We start from the raw sequence: 18,825 nt of genomic DNA, 5'->3' as shown, positions 1-18,825 counted from the left end.
AGCCTGTGCTCCGCAACGGGAGAGGCCACAACAGTGTGAGGCCCGCGTACCACAAAAAAAAAACAAAAACAAAAACAAAAACAAAAAAAACTCAGAAAACAAAACATTAATCTGTTTTTGAAATTAAATTACTAAAACAACAATCCCGCCAGGAACTAGAGCACGTCTGACTCACACGCACCTTTCACTTTCACTTCTTCAGCAGCACCATGAGCCTCACCTCCGGTAACTGCGGCCTCTCCTTCCCACAGAGAAACCCCACCTGCCGCGGCCCAAGAAAAAGGCAGCCACCTAGGCCTCCAGGCTTCTGGCCAGGGGGACAGCTCGACGGTTCCTTGTCAGAAATACCTAGATAATTAACTTGTTCCTACCTAGACTTCAGAAATCCTCCAAGATAAGAAGTTGAATGATGTGAAATTTCCAATATTTGATGTTTTAACCTACAAAATGGCGATTCCATATGGTTCAACTCAGCACCGTTTTGTGACCAGCCTAACAAAACAAATAGAAGGAGAGCGCCACACTCATCCGGAGGAGGGAGCCTGAGAGGTGAGCAGTCCTGCCCGAACAGAGGGGCCTTGGGGCGGCAGCAGGCCAGGCCCGGCCAGGCCCGGGGTAGTGGAACAGATAGCCCAGCCGGAGCAGAGGCCAGAGCCTTCCAGGCCGGGCTCTGGGAGCTACCTGCGGAAGTGCTGAACTCAAGGAGGAGCTCAGTTCGCACTACGCTTCTAACCAAGTTGAAACAGGGAGGTCTGCTCTAAATCTCAGAGGAATATGATGAAAAATGACACCCAAAAGGATGTTAAACGTGTTCAAGATCTGAGATGCACAGAAAATAGCATTTGTCGAGGAAGCATTTATTCCACGATAAAACGCACCCATTCCTCCCCATTTGCAAAGGCTTCTTTTCTTGTGTTGATCCACAGCTTCTAGAGAAGCTCTGGGGCTGCCAGGGCACTTTCCTTGCGTGGGCCTTTTCCGCTCACCACAATTTCACTGGCTAAGGGACAGAGAGAAAGAGAGCAAAGCCAACCACCACTGGACAGAAAGGGGTGTCGCCACATCTGGGGGTTAGTGCCAATTAACTCCGTGTTAGCAATCATATTACAACCACCCACCACCTCCCTTCTTAAAATGCAAAATCCCCACACCTGGTCCCTGCCTGGGAGGTGTGATTGAGCTAAATTAGAAACACCTGGCTGGCACATGCTGGCTGCGTGGGAAATCCTGGCCCTACAGCAGCCACTAACTGTCAGCAGGCGGGCCTAGCCTGGGGGACCTCCTGCCACCAGGGGGGTGCGAGAGGCCGCCCTCACCCCAAAACCCAGCTGGAGGGGACCTGGCCCCAGTAGTAAGTGTCCACCAGCACTGCAGGGCTTGTCCAACAGGGGATGGGCTACTGGGTGACTGGACGGACTTCATCCTTCCCCAGTGCCTACCTGCAGCTTGTCCTGGTTGCCCAGACTGACCATGACCATGACCGTGACCATGACCAGCTGGCAGAGGAGACGGCCAAGCTCGGGCCCAGAGCCGGGAAGGCGGCGGGGGCAGCAGGGGGAGAGTGGTCCTCTCTTCAAGCACTGAGGACAGGACTTCAGGATTTTATAAGCTCACCCCCTGCTGACCCCTCATTAGATCATACAGATCCTTCCTGACCTGGTTTCCTAATTTCTCTGCTCTGAAACTGTCTAACCCTTAATTTCAGCTCACTTACGTGATAAACGTAAAGAGAAGGAGAACCGCTCGGCCAGTTCTCTCCTGCTCCTGCCACAGAGCGGTAACCCCCAAATGGCAACAGGAGATCGAAGAGTTCACTGTTCCAAGGCTCCCAAGCCCCTACTGTAAAAACAAACCCGCAGCAGGACCCCCATCCGGCGCCTGGCAGGGGGGAGGGGCGCACGAGGAGGGTCACCCACACCCTCGACTCAGCCCGGCGACCCGAGGTGCTGGTTCCGAGCAGGCGGTCAGGGCCGGGCGGGGGGGGGGCGACGCGGCCACAGCACCACCTCGGCCCGTGAGGGCCCCATTCTCGGGAGCAACGACGGAGGGTCTCTGGACATGGGTAGGGCGTGGGGCAAAGGCCCACTCCAGCTCTCACGCCCCGTCCTAGAGATGCCCTTTTAGACGTTCTGGGGCTCCCAATGGAAGACACCGTCTGGAGACAGCCCGATGTGATGCAAGGGGGCTGACATGGTACCGTTCAGCTTCAGTTCATCACGAGCAAAAGCGTCCAGGGTCCCACCTGGTCACTCATCAGACCTTGTTAGTCAACTCAGGTATTAGCCCAACTGGCTTGAACTTTTCTACCTGCTTTCCCTGAACCTGCTCCACCTTCAAGTTCATTTTTTGCTGAAAGCCACAGCAGCAATTAGAACCATTAAACTTATTGAGCGAATTCCGCTTTGAAATTCAAGATGGCTTTAAATTTACCTCATCTAAAATCTCAGGGTAATTTCTTTTCCTTAAGCGTATGTATGCATCTGTACGTATTTATCTATATGTAAGTATACACTCATTAATATTAAAATGACCATGAAAAAAATCACTGCGAAATAAACCACCTGGTATGTGTCTAGAATGATTTTAGTTGCCATCATTAAGCTGCAAACAGAAGCTTACAAAGAAACGTCTGGGCAAGTGCTTTTAGGTTATCGCAGACCTTCCGTGCCGTCAGCACACTGCGCGTAGACAGTGAGTCCGTGCCTACGATAACTCACCCCCTGAGAATACGATATTTAACTATGGTAAGCTTGAGGGGTTAAACTGAACACGTACCCAAGAAGACACACTGCCGCTGCCCACGCCAACGTTAAGTGTCACCGACTGAGCGTATGGACGCGGCTAACTGTCCATGTAGGAGCCTCAGTTTCTGCGCTGCTGGCAAGCAGATAAAGTTAACGATAAGCTTATTGAAAAACTTACTGCCATTCAGATGTGTTCCTATTTAAACCTTTCAGCCAGCGAGAGTCAGGAGTCGATCTACATGGATCAGTTTTGTTGCCTTTGCCAAGAATTACGTGACCACGTGCCAAGACCAACACAACCACTTGGAACGGGGGGAGTCTGCGCACTCCTCTCCATTCAGCGCGGCCACACGCCGCCTCTGTTCAGACGACGTGAGACGCCACGTCAGCGTAGTCAGTAACCTGAGCTGGGAGGTCAGTGACAGTCCGCAGGCCAGCGCCCCTGAACCAAACACCGCGAGGCGGCCGAGGTACTGACCTTGCTGGAAACTGGGATGGTGAAGGGCAGGCACGGGGAGCTCCTCGAGGGCCGCGGGCTCATGGAAATAGGCAGCCAGCCAAGCCACACACTGCGCCAGGGGCTCCGTCACCTCCTCTGGACCTGCGAGCCGCTCAGGAGGGGCGGGGGCCTCCACGGGGCTGCAAAAGAGATATAACAGGAGCCGATTCAGCCTCGAGGCCCAGCGTCCACATGACTAAGGAGCCAACAGAACACGCCCGCTGCATCTAAACGGGTCGGCCTGTAGCTGCCTTGCAGGTATGCACGTCTGGCCCAGGCGTGCGGCGGGCGCCAGGACAGCAGAAGGGTGCCGGCGGGAGGATGGGGGCCGCTGCCGGGGTCACCCCACCCGCGCTTCCACCTCCAGCTGTGAGGACACGATCTCTGGAGAGAGATCCCTAGAAGGATGCCCGGTACCTGAGCTCTTCTGTTTGGGGCCGAGTGTCTGCCGTCACCCTGCAGAGCAGGGGTGTGAGAACACGAGGATGACAAGCAGGGAAGCAACTCCAGGGGGGGTGTGCCTGCCCCTCCCTACGACTATCACCTGCATCAGTTTTGATCTGTAGAATCACCAAATACTCATCTTTCTTTTTTTTTTTTTCTTTTTATTTTTTTGGCGGTACGCGGGCCTCTCACTGCTGTGGCCTCTCCCGTGGCGGAGCACAGGCTCCGGACGCGCAGGCCCAGCGGCCACGGCTCACGGGCCCAGCCGCTCCGCGGCACGTGGGATCCTCCCGGACCGGGGCACGAACCCGCGTCCCCTGCATCGGCAGGCGGACTCTCCACCACTGCGCCACCAGGGAAGCCCACCAAGTAGTCATCTTAAAAAATATTTTCCAGAAATCTCGATACCATCAAAGTCATTAGCCTGCAGGCACCCACCCCTCCCACCACATTTCAACGACAGACCAGCACGGTTCCACGTGCTGTGTGGCTTTGAGCTGGCTTCTGGGGGACCCCCTCCGAGTTCACACTGGGTCTCACGCTTCCGAGAGTCTACTCTGCGTGCTGGTCACCCTGCGAGTCTCATTTCAGTTGCAGTGCTGTGACTTGCGTGCCCGGGACTGCTATTTGGTTCTCTTCTGAGTCTTCTCGTTCGTTCACTGTGCTCACTGTGCGCTCCCTTCTACTTCCTTCAGTTTAAACCAACGTATCTTAGACTCACTTCGGATGGTCTCCCGGTTTCTTCTACTCGGGGTGCTAATCCTTCTGTTGGGGAGTTGACTTCTCACCTTCGGCAGGGGCCGATTTTCAGGGAACGTGCTCCGCTGGACTGAGAAAACGTCCCTCTGGAGAGGGTTCGCTTTTGCTGCTTCTGAGCCCCAGAGTTTTATGATGGATCCAGCTTTTCTTTTAATTTCTGAGAATGACACACCCACAAAAGCACTGGCACCAAGTCGGATTTCTTCAGATGCCATTCCTTCCTGACCTCCTCCCAGGCCCTGGACAGATGGCAGGCTTCCCTGCACTTTCCAGCCTGCTGGGCAGGCTTCCTCTAGTCTCCTTCTCCGAGGCTGCAGCTTGAGGCTTCTGGGGGAAGGTGGGAAAAGCCTCCCCCCAGCATCCCGAGGGCGGTCGCGCGGGCCTCAACCGACAGGCCGCCTCCTTCAGTGTGTACTCACCACCCTTAGGAGGGCCCGACTGAACAGGCGAGGCCACAACCGCTTGGCAATGCGGCCCAGCACAGGTAGGACGGATGGGGCTGAAGCGCCCGGGAACACGGGCCTGGCCTCACCCGCGAGGAGAGACACAGCAGTGTGCGCAGGGCCTTACAGATTCAGAAACGAGTGCGCTTCACCCTGCACGCGGCAGGGAGCAGCTGAAGGCCTTCAAGCGGCGTCTCGTCAGCAACCCTGGGCTGGGGTCTCAGTCTCTGAGTCACGGTGTTCCGTAGGCCTAAGAGTCTCCAGAGCTCCTTGGATCTTCCCAGAAATAAGCCTCCTTGGATGGGATCCACTCTCTTCCACAATGGAATGAGAGGTGGGTCAGGGACGGCTTTCTAAGCATGTCAATGTGAATGGCCTTAAGGAAGGAACCAGGGAACGAATGGAAAAGAAGAAGTGAGCCCTTCAACATGACCAGAGAGAGAGGACCACTGAGACCCCGGCTCTGCGGAGCTGGGCAGCTGGGCGACCCTGCCAGCAACACAGCTGGACTGGGCAGGCCCAGGCCTTCTCCAGGTTGCCAGCTCCCAGGGGTTTGCTGGGAGAGGGACTCCCCATGGACAGGGCCCTTTCAGGCTCTGCTCAACAGGAGATCCTGGAGGATGGGGGCTCACTCCACAGGCAGAGAGCAGCATCGAGTGGAACAGGGGGCACAACGGTGTCTTGGAGAGACTTCTGCGGATGGAAACTATCTTCTCATTGCCCTGACTGCTCTCCCCGTTAGGACGTCCGCCCACGGAAAGGTGGGGAACTTCCACCCCATGCTCGGCTTAAATACTTTTCCACGTCAGAGAGAAGTTCCCAGGGGCTCTCTTGCTCTGTCCCCTACTTACTCAGTAAGTAGAGGACAAAGCAGAGCACACACGTTACCGCGGGCTGTGAGAGGGCAGCGGCCCACGCGCGACACCTGCTCAAACCAGGAGTGAGCAGAGCTAAGGGGCAGACGTCACCATCCTCGAGCCACGCAGGAAGCAGGAGAGGGACCGGGACACCTCAGGACCGGGGCGCCAGCCACCTGGGCGGGGCGCCTCCCGCAGAGCCGGGTGGGGTGGGGTGCTGGTGGGGGAGGGCAGCAAACACGGGTGCCACACAGGCCTGGGTGGTCTCCAGGGCTTGAGGGGTCTTCTCGGCCATCACACCCTGCAAACGGGGCTCCCTGGGTGGGGGGCATACAGTCCAGGAGGCAGGCATCTTAACCTGGGAGACAGGGGGCTCTGTACCCACCAGTGACCTACATGCCTGGGGAGTTACAACCTCTTACCCCGACGCCCTGGTTCGCTCAGGGGTATCTAACAAAGGCCACGGCGCCGTGGGCATCCCGGGCGCTGCCCATGCTGGTAGCCGTTTCGTCTGCGTTGCTAAGGGAACTGAAATGTGAGCTGTGTTTCCCAGCATTTCCCACTCTTAAAAGGATACTTGAAGAATTTTTATAGTAGTAAAATTCACCTTAAATTGATTTTTTATGCCTGTGCTAAAGATCTCAACCTCTGATTTACTCTGTAGTTCTCCTTTTTAACTCTTTCTCTATTGGCATTAGATAACTATTCATGGGTGAAATGTAATTAAACAGCTTTGATTCTGAAGCAAGGATTTATGATACTACATTTAAAATGAATGGCATTAAACACACACATAAAACCAGATTTTTTAAGCCATGACACAAATTTCCATTCCTACAGTAAAGTGAAATGCATTCTCTGGCCCTGCCCTCTCCTCCAACCTTGCTCTGCTCGTCCCTGAAAGAGCTGTGGTGTGACAGTATCACAGCATCACTAATGGCCGCTCTTATCGTGGAGGAGTTTCTCCAGGCTTCCTACCGACGAACCCTGAAACCCCGATAATTATGGGCCCCGTGGCCCACACTCATTTAAATGCCACATTCACGTCTCCCTGGGAGCCTAGCAACTCACCTAACACTAAATGCACAGGCCTGTGGCCACTGCTTCCGGAAAGCACCACCGAGTGGGAGCCCGGCCCCCAGGAGAGCAGCCAGAGAGCCAGCGCAGCAGACGGAGACGAGAGAAAACCGTCGCGACATCCGCAGGGCCGGCGCAGAGGCGACATCGGGGCGATCCCCCCGAGACCTCCCAGGACGTCCTCAATAAAAGTAATCCTGGGGCTTCCCTGGCGGTCCAGTGGTTAAGACTTCGCCTTCCAGCACAGGGGGTGAGGGTTCAATCCTTGGTAGGGAAGCTAAGATCCCACATGCCTCACGGCCAAAAAACCAAAACATAAAACGGAAGCAATATCATAACAAATTCAATAAAGACTTTAAAAATGGTCCACATCGAACATATCTTAAAAACAAAAAGAGTAATCCTGAGGCAATATTGTGACACTGGAGCCCTTTCGCTTCTTTTTTTTTTTTTCAACTTGGCACAAGAGGGCTGGCTAGTGGCTGGAGAACGAATTTGGCTTTGCTGAGCTTTTTAACATAGCGATGGAGAGCACGGGTACGTTTATACGGCAAACATAAAGTCACGTATGGTTTGGTTTAAGGGTTTCTTCAAGAAATATGCAACTGTCGGCAAGCCCAAGGACCCTGGAAGAACAAAGAGGACAACGGTGTACCACCTTCAGGGATGCTCCCCGAACCTCGCTCAGTGTGTCGGAGAGGCCTGTGTGAAGCTCTCCTGGAGTCGTGACCCCTGAGAAGCAGCCAGACGCACCCCCCCGGCCTTGGAGAAAGAACGTTCTGGTGTTGATTGCATTTCAGATTTGTTTCGACATAAACCTGCCCGTCACTCCGAATCAGGACGCAGAAAAGCAGGTGACGCGCTCGAATGCCCCAGAACAAACTCCTGAAGCAGTTTTTTCTTGGTTGTTGTCCTTGTTTTAAAATTTATTTATTTTGTTTATTTTTGGCTGCGTTGGGTCTTCGTTGCTGCGCGTGGACGTTCTCTAGTTGCGGCAAGCGGGCTTCTCATCGCGGTGGCTTCTCCTGCTGCAGAGCACAGGCTCAGCAGTCGTGGCTCGCGGGCTCTAGAGCGCAGGCTCGGTAGTTGTGGCGCACGGGCTTAGTTGCTCCGCGGCATGTGGGATCTTCCCGGACCAGGGCTCGAACCCGTGTCCCCTGCGTTGGCAGGCGGGTTCTTAACCACTGCGCCACCAGGGAAGTCCCTGAAGTGTTCTTAATAAAGCAGGCAGTGATGCCTTACCTAGATTTCTTAGGAGAACCCACGACTTCACAGCATTAGATACATGAGCACAGAAGGCATCAAAGGAAGACCGTCCATCCCACCGGCACGAAGCCTGCACTTCAAGACCCCGGCACGTAGGAGAACGAGAAGGAAGAGTGACAGCATCACACCTGGGGAAGCGGAGGACCAGAGGGTGACCGAGCCAAATGTAAATGAAATGGCCCTGAGGACAAAGGTCACGCGCACGGGAAGCCCTGCCTGGCTCTGCCGGCCTCCCACAGGCTGTGCTGCACCCCGGGAGGCTGAGTGCTGGCCTGGGCTAGCGAGGGCAGGGCTGCCTGCTCAGGTGCCGCAGCACCAGGAACCCGCTGGGCAGCAGGTGAGTTGCCGTGGTGGGCAAAGGACGCCAGGCTGGCTGAAGCCATCAGAAAGTGCTGCTCAAGGTCTAACCCCTCATGGAGGATGGCTGCGCGCCTGGCAGGCCGCCCGGAAAGTGGGAGGGGCGTCCCCAGCTCTGTGCCCTCCGGTCTGTCCCACACGACAAATGTGCTCAACACTTGAACCCACCCAGCTGGGCGGGAGGTTTGGGTGTGTGTGGATTCTGGGGTGCCTCAAGACTTCACTGGCAGCAAAGACTCACCAAAATGATCATAAAATCATAAAGATGTCACGTACTTGGGCTTAAATCCCACTTGATGTAAGAAAACAGGCCCAAAGTTCCGAGTCCCTCCTATCGGGCGGGCGCCATTCGTGACACCCAGCGGGTAGAGACTGTGTAACACGCCGCGCGCTGGGGGGGCCGTGCCTTCCGGCCTCTCTGTGCGGCCCCAGTACCTTCCCAGCGTCTCTCTCTTCCTGGGATGAAGCAGCCTTATGGTAGGGGAGCGTTAACCGGTGATGCCAGAGGGTCACCTAAGAAAAGAGTTGCCAAGACTCATAGTCTTCTGAGTCTCTCTGGAATCTGGCAGGGTGACCCAGGTGTTGTCCTTTAGCAAGGCTGGGAGATTAGTCCACAAGGAAGCACTCAGACTCTCCGATACAATCTGAGCGTGAGGAAGCGCCCAGAGCCTTGGCCGCGCACGGCAGCTCAGCCCCTCTGAGGATGAGAAGCCTCGCCTCCTCTGGCTTCCAGGGCTCGGTGCGGAGGGCGAGGGCCCCCGGAACTCCAGAGTGGGGGGGGGGTCACACCTCACAGGCTCAGGAAGGTGCACATTCACTGCAGAAATTTAAAACTGCAGTTGAGGTGACGTTATAAACATCACGTGAACACTCTTGCTAGACAGCCCTGGTAAACACACAATTACGTCCCAGTCAGCGGAGGCTGGGAGAGTCTCTCGCGTTTGCGTCTGATGGATTTGTCCCACATTTAATTATACCTTCTTGCTAAAGCTCAGATGCTTTTCTTCCAGTGGTAGGACCGAAGACAAAAAAATCATGCTACCTGCTTTCAATAAAGTCCTTTGTTTTTTTTTTTTTTTTAAATGAGAAGGCTGAATAAAGGCTTTAAACTCTATATTCCAACCAAATTTAGCGGTTTGATTCCATCCAAGCATCTACTGAGGATCCATTAAGTACCTGGCTTATTGGCAAGAGTATCGACTTGGGGTTTACAGTCCAACTGGACAAGCAGGGAAGGTGAAGGTAAAACAGACAGGTATCCGCCACCCTCCTGATGGTTGTGCTGAAGGAGCCCTTCCCGGCCCGACGGGGACTTTCACACGCCATCGCCATCTGATGAACGAACAATGAAAGTGACGGTTCCGTGACACTGCCTGGTGGCCCAAACAGCTGTCTGGGCAATAACACCACGCGGGCGTGACAGAGTTTGTGCAGTCTGAACAGTCTAGAGTTATATTAGGACACAGAGTAGAAAAAGGGGAAAGTGCCGATGCCAGTAATAAGAAACACAGATCTCAAATGATACAACTAAGTCACAGGCGAAAAAGAGGAGGCGCGGCAGCGGAGGCTCATCTATGGACGCAGCTGGAACCTCCCTGCTGCTGACAACGCGGGCAGCAGTGTTTGCTGTTTATCAGGTGCTGTTCTAAACGAGTCATGCGTTAGCGTACTGACTTCCCACACGATCCTATGAGCAACATGTGCTCAACTGTGAAAAAAGGGAAAACACTAATAAAAAACATGCAGGAAATAGCAGCAATATACCTGAGTTTATATAAAAACGATAGACATAATATGTAGATTTTAATTCTCTGAGACAAGAGCTCCTACTACTTGTAACACATGAGTTTATTAACCGACTAGCATGTGTTTGGTTTTAGTGTCTGTTTTCTGTACAAAAGGGACATACAAGAGGGAGTACAGGCCGAAGGTGGCACACGCTCCCAGCTCCCAGGGAAGAGTCAACGGGAGGGTGAGCTGCAGTTCCGAGGTCAGCTCAGCAAATCCTTACTGAGGTTTTACTGTGTGCCTCGTAACAAGAGAACATAAATCCTGCTCCCTGCCTTTACGCCTTCCGCCCCACCATCGCACCCTCCCCCGCAAGCGAACTCTACAGTTATGATCCTATCACAGGCCACCAATGGCTCGTGTCCCAAGGTCAGTGAGAGGAGGAGGAAGAGGCAGTTTAAAGTTTAACTGGGCCCCAGTTTACTCGCTGTCAGGGTGGCCATAGGTACGTTGTTTAAACCGGGTATCGGCTTTTAATGGGCATCCTAAGCCCCCAAAATCTGGGGCTCAAATTAACGTCAGAACCCAAGCAAGACTACAGAGGAATTCGTTGTGGTATTTTAAAACACCCACCAAGAACACAGAGAAAACTGTACGTAAATTTTCAACTCCTCCCCATATAAGGTACGCGTCGTAAGAACCGTATGTTTGTTCTTTTTTAAAAATAATTGCTTCTTTAAAATACATCAGCAATAATAAAACATATTTTTAAGAGACAATTTCAAGAGTATACTTGGCAGACGAGAATGCCTTACAAAAGCCTATCTACTTTCTCCCCTAAATGTTCAAGTTGTTAAAAGGAAAACTGTATTGTATCAACACTTTAACATATCATTAAAAATCTCTACTATTTGACAGATGAAGATAAAAACACCCCAAAACTACAGATGAATTATCAGGTCCCTAATGATTCCAAAACAATTACAGGATGCAGAGCAATCGAGTTAAATTTCATTCAAAGGCTTACTACACTTGTGTTTTCTTTTATTTTTCTATCAAGAAACCCATGAGGTTTAAGCACAATTCATTATGTATGAGACCCCACTTGCAGCGCTTGACTGTTGATTAATAGCAAAGTTTGCTGTGTGTACATTTGCAACATTAGATGCATACAATATGCTAACTTATTCTTTCACTGAAACTAATTATTTACAAAAATGACTACTTGAGACTACAATTTATTAAATGCATGCATCCAGTCTCAGTTTGGCCCCAAAAGACAGCCTGGAATGAAGATCTTTTACTTGATGTGACAACTTCTAGAAATGCTGTTATTAATACTGTAAATGTGGCAAATAAAGAGTTCAAATAGCCTTATGTCTATGTTGCATTGACTTTCACCACCGAAGCAGTGAACAGAGGCCTTTTTAACGTTTCACACACACATGAGAGGTATATTCCTCTTTCCCAGCTTCACTTAGCTTCTAACAAGTAAAACGCTTACATGTTGGCAATGAAACAGTTTTAAAAAGAAATAATAGCTAACATAAAAATGGAACAGAAAACCCTAATCATACTGCTGCTTAAGCGGATTGATTACAATTCTGTCAAGAATTTAGTTCATTTGTTGAGAAATATCTGTAAAAACAAGAAATGTTTAAAGAGTCATTCCATCAGTCTCATCAAATTCTTGATACTCCCTCAAGAGTACTTCTTCCCAAAGGATTCTGGGGTTAGGTAACTTCGCATTATTCAACCCTTCTGCTCCCTTCTCCCAGAAAAGAAGAACACAGAAGAAATCAGTCCACAAATAAGAATTACAAATGTCTCATCTTTGGATGCAGATTTCAAGTGGGGCATCTGGTCAACCGAGAGCGTCTTTCACACTAACACCGCAATGCATGTGGCCCCGAGCTGTGGCCACACCTGTTGCGAGCGTCCTCTACAGTCAGGTCTCGCTCTGCCAGGCCGACCTGTACACCCTCCACGGCTGCCCCTCTGACGCCCTCAAAGCCTCTGTGTGGCCTTGCTCTGCTCTGCTCTGCTCTGCGTAGGCCGTGCACCACTGTGGGCTTGGGAGAGGCAGAGAGGGGTCACTGGCCAAGGTGAGGAAACCAATGCCTGTGTCCCAGGAGAGGACGACAGTGTGGAAGGTCACTGCGTGCTACAGGGTGCTCCTGCCAGCAAAGTCAGGCACGGACGCCTAAAGAAAGAGAAGAAAAGAGCCTGCTCTTTAGGGACACAGACGAACTGAAAAATCAGTCAGAGGGCCTCTGTTCTCTACAAGTGTTGAGAGAAAAAGTAAATAGCACGAGGATGGGAAACCTCGGGGCACGCAGTCAGCTGGGTAAAAGATGACTGGCTTCTTTCTGTCACGCAATTTCACACCCTGCCTCTCTCTCTCAGTAACACGGTCGAGGCCACAGCCACAGTTACTGCTCAGCATCACACCCTCATTATACAACATGGCACTCGGGAAAGGGTGCAGCCACTGAGTTGAGGACCAGCTGTACGGAAATGACTCAAGGTAAACCCTTGTATAAAATGTCGCAGCTGCTATTTACTGACTGCCTACCACGTGCCACGCACAGAATTAAAAGACTGTTCTATGTTTATTTCTCCCAATAGCCCCCGAGGAGGCATTATGACCTCTATGTTCCAGAAGAGGAAACCGAGGCCCAGAAGTTATGTACTAACAACTAATCAATGCGTAAAGGGATGGAACCAGGATTTGAATTAAAGTCTCTTTGACCCCAAAGACCTTACTCTGGACCATCTCCAGGAAAGTGAAATACTCTGGCTCATCTCTCTGAAGAGGAAACAAACGGTCCCTCTCATCGTGACAAGCCCATACGCTCCCATGCTCTACTCCTGACAGCATACGCCCTAGATAGCGTTTGGCTTTATTCTTGTATGTTTAGGTCACTTCCGTTCACCTCTCCCTGATCCCCAGGACCACAACCTAGGCCCACCGCCCTATCATTCAAAGACAATGGCGGTCTGAGTGTTGAATCTAGTTCTGTTCCATTCTAGATGCTTCCAAGAAGAGGCGCTGGGGGCCCACACAGTAGGGCCTCAGGCTCGTGGACAGTGGCCACTGGTATTACTGCTCCTGACCCTTAAAGGAGGCCCAGGCTTCTGTTTAAATGCCTCAGCGACCAGTCCACACAACACACAGTGTTCCTTTACACAGGTAAGAGGCCTAAGTCTTAGAATGTTCCCAGCGCATCACCCCCCCATCCTCATTCTCCAGAAGCAAAGCCCAGCGTGATCAAGGCAGCGTCCCAGGTGGTCTGGCAAACCGGCAAGGCAGGCCCTGTGCTAAGGCAGGCGTGGGCCTGGGCGGCACGGAGACGTCAGACGAGCTCTCCTCCATGGCTGCCGCGCGTGTCCGAATGAAGGCCCTGCGCTGTCGTGGAGCCGGCCCCAGCTCTGCCTCGAGCCCTGGAGTCCTAGCTGGCACTTTCTTGGCGCTCAGTACCTGCCTCCTGAATGGATGTGTCAACAAGATGCAGTGGTGCCACCACAGCATGTGCACTGAAAAACACCTGCACTTCAGATTCCATTTTTCCAACGAATTTGCCGAAAACCATTGCCTTTCGGCGGGGGCGGGGGAACCCACAAAGAGTTTCCAAACAGTGAAAGCCACGCTCCTCTGCCTTTTCAGATCGTGTAGCAGACTGCCGAGTAACAAAGTCTGTTGAAGCCCAGAGAACAGGCCTCACATCCGATTTTGCTCAGTTTGACAGGACTCCACAGTCAAAACCTGGAAGTGTTTCAGATTTGAAGACATAAAACTAAGTGGCTCTTCCATTTCCACTCCAGATATAAGGCGATCAATCGCATACCGAGATGAAACCAGAGAAAAATGAATTTAAACAGCCAATACTTGAGCCTTCTCTTCATTCCATGACCCCCCATCAGCCCGCTGAGCCCCGGCGACCGCCCGCCCCCCCTGCCCCTTCCACACATGGTGTCAAAGCTCAACAGGCCGCACCCTTGCTCCTCCTCTAGGTTTCCCAGGCTTCCACGAGGAGGTGGGGAGACACCCCCAACCCACCGCGCGGCACACAGAGGGCCCAGCAGACGTTCCCGCGGGCTCTGCCTTCCCGTCCGCGGTGGAGGAAAACCGTCTGACCAGGAGCAGGAGGCAGGAACACGCGTGCCCCTCCCAGGCCCACCGGGAGTTCTGGGATGCGTGCGGGGCCAAGGGGCAGAGTCTCAGCGGCAGAGCGCGTGACGGGGAACGGGGCCGAGCCGGGGCCGGGGCCGGGGCCGCGCAGCCGCCGCTCTGAGCCCCTCACTCACCATCCCGCCGTCTCCCACTGCAGGCGGTTTTTTTTTTTTTTTTTTAACATCTTTATTGGAGTATAATTGCTTTACACTGTTGTGTTAGTTGCTGCCGTATAACAAAGTGAGTCAGCTGTACATATACACATATCCCCATATCCCCTCCCTCTTGCGTCTCCCTGCCTCCCACCCTCCCTGTCCCACCCCTCTAGGAGGACACAAAGCACCGAGCTGATCTCCCCCGTGCTACGCGGCTGCTTCCCACTAGCTATCCACCCTACGTTTGGCAGTGTATATATGTCCATGCCACTCTCTCACTTTGTCCCAGCTTACCCTTCCCCCTCCCCATAACCTCAACTCCATTCTCTACATCTGAGTCTTTAGTCCTGCCCCTAGGTTCTTCAGAACCACTTCTTCTTCTTCTTTTTTTTTCTTTAGATTCCATATATATGTGTTCGCATATGGTATTTTTCTCTTTCTGACTTACTTCACTCTGTATCTGAGTAACATTCCATCGTATATACGTGCCACATCTTCTTTATCCATTCATCTGCTGATGGACACTGAGGTTGCTTCCACGTCCTGGCTATTGTAAATAGCGCTGCAATGAACACTGGGGTGCATGTGTCGTTTTGAATTATGGTCTTCTCAGGGCGTATGCCCAGTAGTGGGACTGCGGGGTCGTATGGTAGATCTACTTGTAGTTTTGTAAGGAACCTCCACACCGTTCTCCACGGTGGCCGTATCAGTTTACATTCCCGCCAGCAGTGCAGGAGGGCTCCCTTTTCTCCACACCCTCTCCAGCCTTTACTGTCTGTAGGTTTTTGACGGCGGGCATTCTGACCGGCGTGAGGCGATCCCTCACTGCGGCTCTGATTTGCATTTTCTCTAACGATTCGCGACACTCAGCATCTTTCGTGTGCGCAAAGCAGTGTCTGATTCGTTATCTTTGTGAGGGAACGGCTTCCCTCCTGCCGTGAGCCCACACAGGAGAAATGACACCTTTGGTGGCAACAGGGCTAAAAACGTACTGCCCACCCCAACGCGGTTTCGAAAACTGGTCTCTCCACACAGCTTCAAGTCTGCTTTGCCATGATGCGGTTCAGAAAAAAAAAAAATGATTTTTCATCTCAGTAAGGGACTTTGTCTTAATTTAAATGCTAAAATAGTAACTAAATGTCCTGAAGACACTACCCTTTTCTTTCCAAAAGGCATGAATTACATGGCGACTCACCTCCATGGGGTTTAGTCCCATTAACTTGACTACTGGGCTGATTAATAAATAATCCTGCCGCTAAATTACCTGTCGAGTACATTGGTTTGTACAGTTCTAAATAAATAATAGATAGTTCCCTATTATCAAACACAGTGACGTTTTAAAAGAAAAGCAAAGCTTATGATACAAGACAATACCGCGGTTTCATCTGGGAACAACTTGCCGTAGCTCCCTTCTCAGAAGGCCTTTGCTTCGCCTGTTTATTGTTGCAGCTGGAGCACGCTGCTGGCAAGCATAGCTGCAAACACCGTATTCAGTATCAGACAAGCATACTGACTATACATTCGTGGCCAAAAAAATCTTAAGCAACTATTAAATGGACAGTTAATGTAACTGTATTTTAAAACTCTGAGGTCATATTTAATTTTGAATTGAAACTCTTAAAATGAGCTTCCTGGCAAGGATGCAGAGTAATAAAACAACATTAACTACAGAAAAAAACTAAAACTCACATTATTAAAATAAATCCTTCTTCCAGAATACTAATATTTGCAAGATAGATTATAAGAAGCAGAAAACATTCGTACTTCTTCAGCAAGTGCTGTCACTGGCGCTGGAAGTCGGGACTGTCAACCTGAAGGATGATATCATTCTGAACACGGAGCACAGACGCCATTTCCCACCCGCCCTTTCTTCCTCGAGCTGGCCCCTCTCCCAGCATCTTCTGTCTTCCTTCCAGGGTGCTCAAACTGAGTTTAGCAACACCCTGAGGTCTTCCAATCACAGGTCTACCAGCAAAGAACCCAATGATGTTCAAGGGCAGGAAGGAGTGTAACCGGGGCGGGGCGAGGCCTGAAAAGAATGAGCAGAGGCCTGGCGGAGAGTGAGGAGGAAGGACGCGGAGGAAACGCTTTAGCTGCAAAGCCAGCCAATTAACATTCCCTTTAGGAAGCACCAATTTCTACTCAAAGCAGGTTGGAAAGTCCAATTTTATATGCCTTTTTCTTCCTCTTAAAAATCAATACAGGCCTCTGGGGGCTGTCACACTCGCAGGCAGGCGGGTCTGTGGGCCACGAGCTCTGTGCCTGGACCCGGTTCACAGCCCTCCCAGGGGAAGAGGGAGGGGCTGTCACAGGGTTTGCAGCAAAAACCAGGCAGCATTTATGTACAGGTGTTCTCTGACAGCCAGGACAAGGGTAGAGGCCCTGCGTGCACACCCCGCAGCCAGCCGACAGCACCTCCGGGAGTGCCAAGCCTTGATCTGACCCCTGCAGCCATCACCTCGAGGTTGAGAAGAGCTGCGGTGGGGTGGGGGGAGAAAGAGACGAGGTGGTTCAGGCGGGAGCCTGCAGGTCCCATGCTCCCCTCCCCTCCCCCCAGCATGTCCTCTGTCTGTGCCCCACTCGGGACCACCCAGTCCCCAAGGTCAGACTGTGGGCCCTGGGCCACGTCCTTGTGCCAACCAGGACCACAGGGAACCGTCCCTGCTCTGGAGTCTCTCTTCTCTTCTCTGCTCCCAAGTCCTCAGCCCTCTCCCCGGCCCGGGCCTCCCTCACTGCTTATGGCGGCTCTGGTGAGAACGCTGCCTCCAAAGGCCCTAGTGCCCCAGTCCAACTTTAATTCTCTCTGGCTTCGATATGTCTCAGGCTTGAGTAATTTTGAGACCCTTTGAAAAGGAGTCTCAGATGCTCAAGAAAACTGTAGTTTGCGAAACAGTTAACTTAAAAAAGGAAAGTCTTGTCATGTGAAAGTGTCTTTCAATTGTGAAATACTACAGAAGCAGCATTTTACCTTTATAGGTAGTAAGACGTTTATTTGTAAAGATTTTAACTGCAATGAAAGCGTAAGTGTAAACATCTCATGAACTGACAGGTTCCCCGGAAGTGGAGCACCCTCTCCCCGCCCACCCCCAGGGGAGCAAGGTCGAGACCGGGGCTGCTCTGTGTTTGCCCCCATCCTCCCTTCTCCTCCCAAGTCTGCTAGGAGACCAGCGGAGAGGTGCAGGTACAAAAATAACCTACCAGAAACTAGACGTTACAGTTAACTCTGGTTTTCACTGGCACGTGGATACTGCCTTGCGATTACCTTTATTTATTTCTGTGTAGTGAAGACTGGGTGAATCTTACTCCTGCCCGCGTTGCCAGAGCCGGTTCACTCCAGATAACCTACCGGGGTGCTGCGTCGCTGCCGTGCTGGGAACAACGGGCGGACGGCAACAAGGAAATCTGGGATCCGCAACGTTCTCCCAGGAGAGCCACCTCCACTGACACACGGACTAACATCACAGTTTAGCCACGCCTGGACATTGTCATGCTCAGAATGCAACGCTACGGGTCCGTCCACCGTTAAGGCCCTCAGCTCAGGCCCTCCAGCCCACGTTCACGCCGGGCCGCTATAGCGGCTGCTGTCCCCAGCATCTCCTTGCCAGCAGTCACCCAGCACTGCAGCCATCACTGGGCTCACACTGGCCCCGCGCAGAAAGTTCAAGATCCCCATGGTCGGCACGGCTCCCACGGATACTCCAGTCGGGGAGGCTGGATCGGAGCCCAGCCAGGCCCAGTTCTCCACCTGCACAAGAGCAGAGCTGTGGCGGAGGCAGTCGGGCCGCGCGGCCCAAGGGGCAAACCGCCTGGCCCTGCACACGAGGTGCCGGCGGACCGTGGCCTACACACGTCGACCGCTCGGAGCTGCCGTGCCTCTGCTCCGTCTCTCCGGGTGGACCCCTGCCTCGCCACGCTGCTCCTGCCACCTGCGGTGCCTCCAGACTCAAACCCCTCTTCAAAGCCTACTTCGACCCCTCGCTAAGTGGGGTCCCCTCTGTGAACTCTACATCCAACTAGCTGGCCCGTGTGGATCTCTGAGGTGCTGGTCCGGGCGGCGGTGCAGAGGCTCCCGGCACCGCGGCTGACGTGTCTGCTGAGCGCTGGCTGCGTGCTGGGCGTCGCGCTCGGCGCTCTGCCTGCACTGACCCCGTTTCACCCTCACCACGAGTTACGAGGGGAGATCTGGATTCCGGTTTTACCGATGCGGAAACCAATGCTGAGGGATTAACACCATCCCAGCCACGCGGCTGAGGAGCGGGGAGCAGGGACTAAAACCCAGAGCCCTGACCTGACCCGAGCGCTGGCCTCTCAAGCCTGGCGCA

The 18,825-nt window shown here is 52.7% G+C and overlaps 1 protein-coding gene across 5 annotated transcripts in view; it reads right to left on the bottom strand.

Moving 5' to 3' along the window:
* Window positions 1-18,825, bottom strand: part of MGMT (O-6-methylguanine-DNA methyltransferase) — a 351,374-nt gene that overhangs the window by 104,547 nt on the left and 228,002 nt on the right. For 3 of the 5 annotated variants that reach the window (XR_003677651.2, XR_003677652.2, XM_055081271.1), the window contains exon 3: window positions 3,223-3,383. Coding sequence is in view for 1 of the 5 variants with exons in the window: in XM_055081271.1 (XP_054937246.1) it covers window positions 3,223-3,383 (161 nt within the window). In the remaining 4 variants the exon portion in view is untranslated. Of the gene's footprint in view, window positions 1-3,222; window positions 3,384-18,825 lie in introns of those variants that run through there. The other 2 variants (XR_008616232.1, XR_003677655.2) reach the window with 1 other exon arrangement.

Source organism: Physeter macrocephalus, chromosome 20 (genome assembly GCF_002837175.3).
Source record: "Physeter macrocephalus isolate SW-GA chromosome 20, ASM283717v5, whole genome shotgun sequence".
NCBI classification, from domain to species: Eukaryota; Metazoa; Chordata; class Mammalia; order Artiodactyla; family Physeteridae; genus Physeter; species Physeter macrocephalus.
The sequence above is the reverse complement of the archived record's forward strand: the minus strand, read 5'-3'. Positions and strand labels throughout refer to the sequence as shown.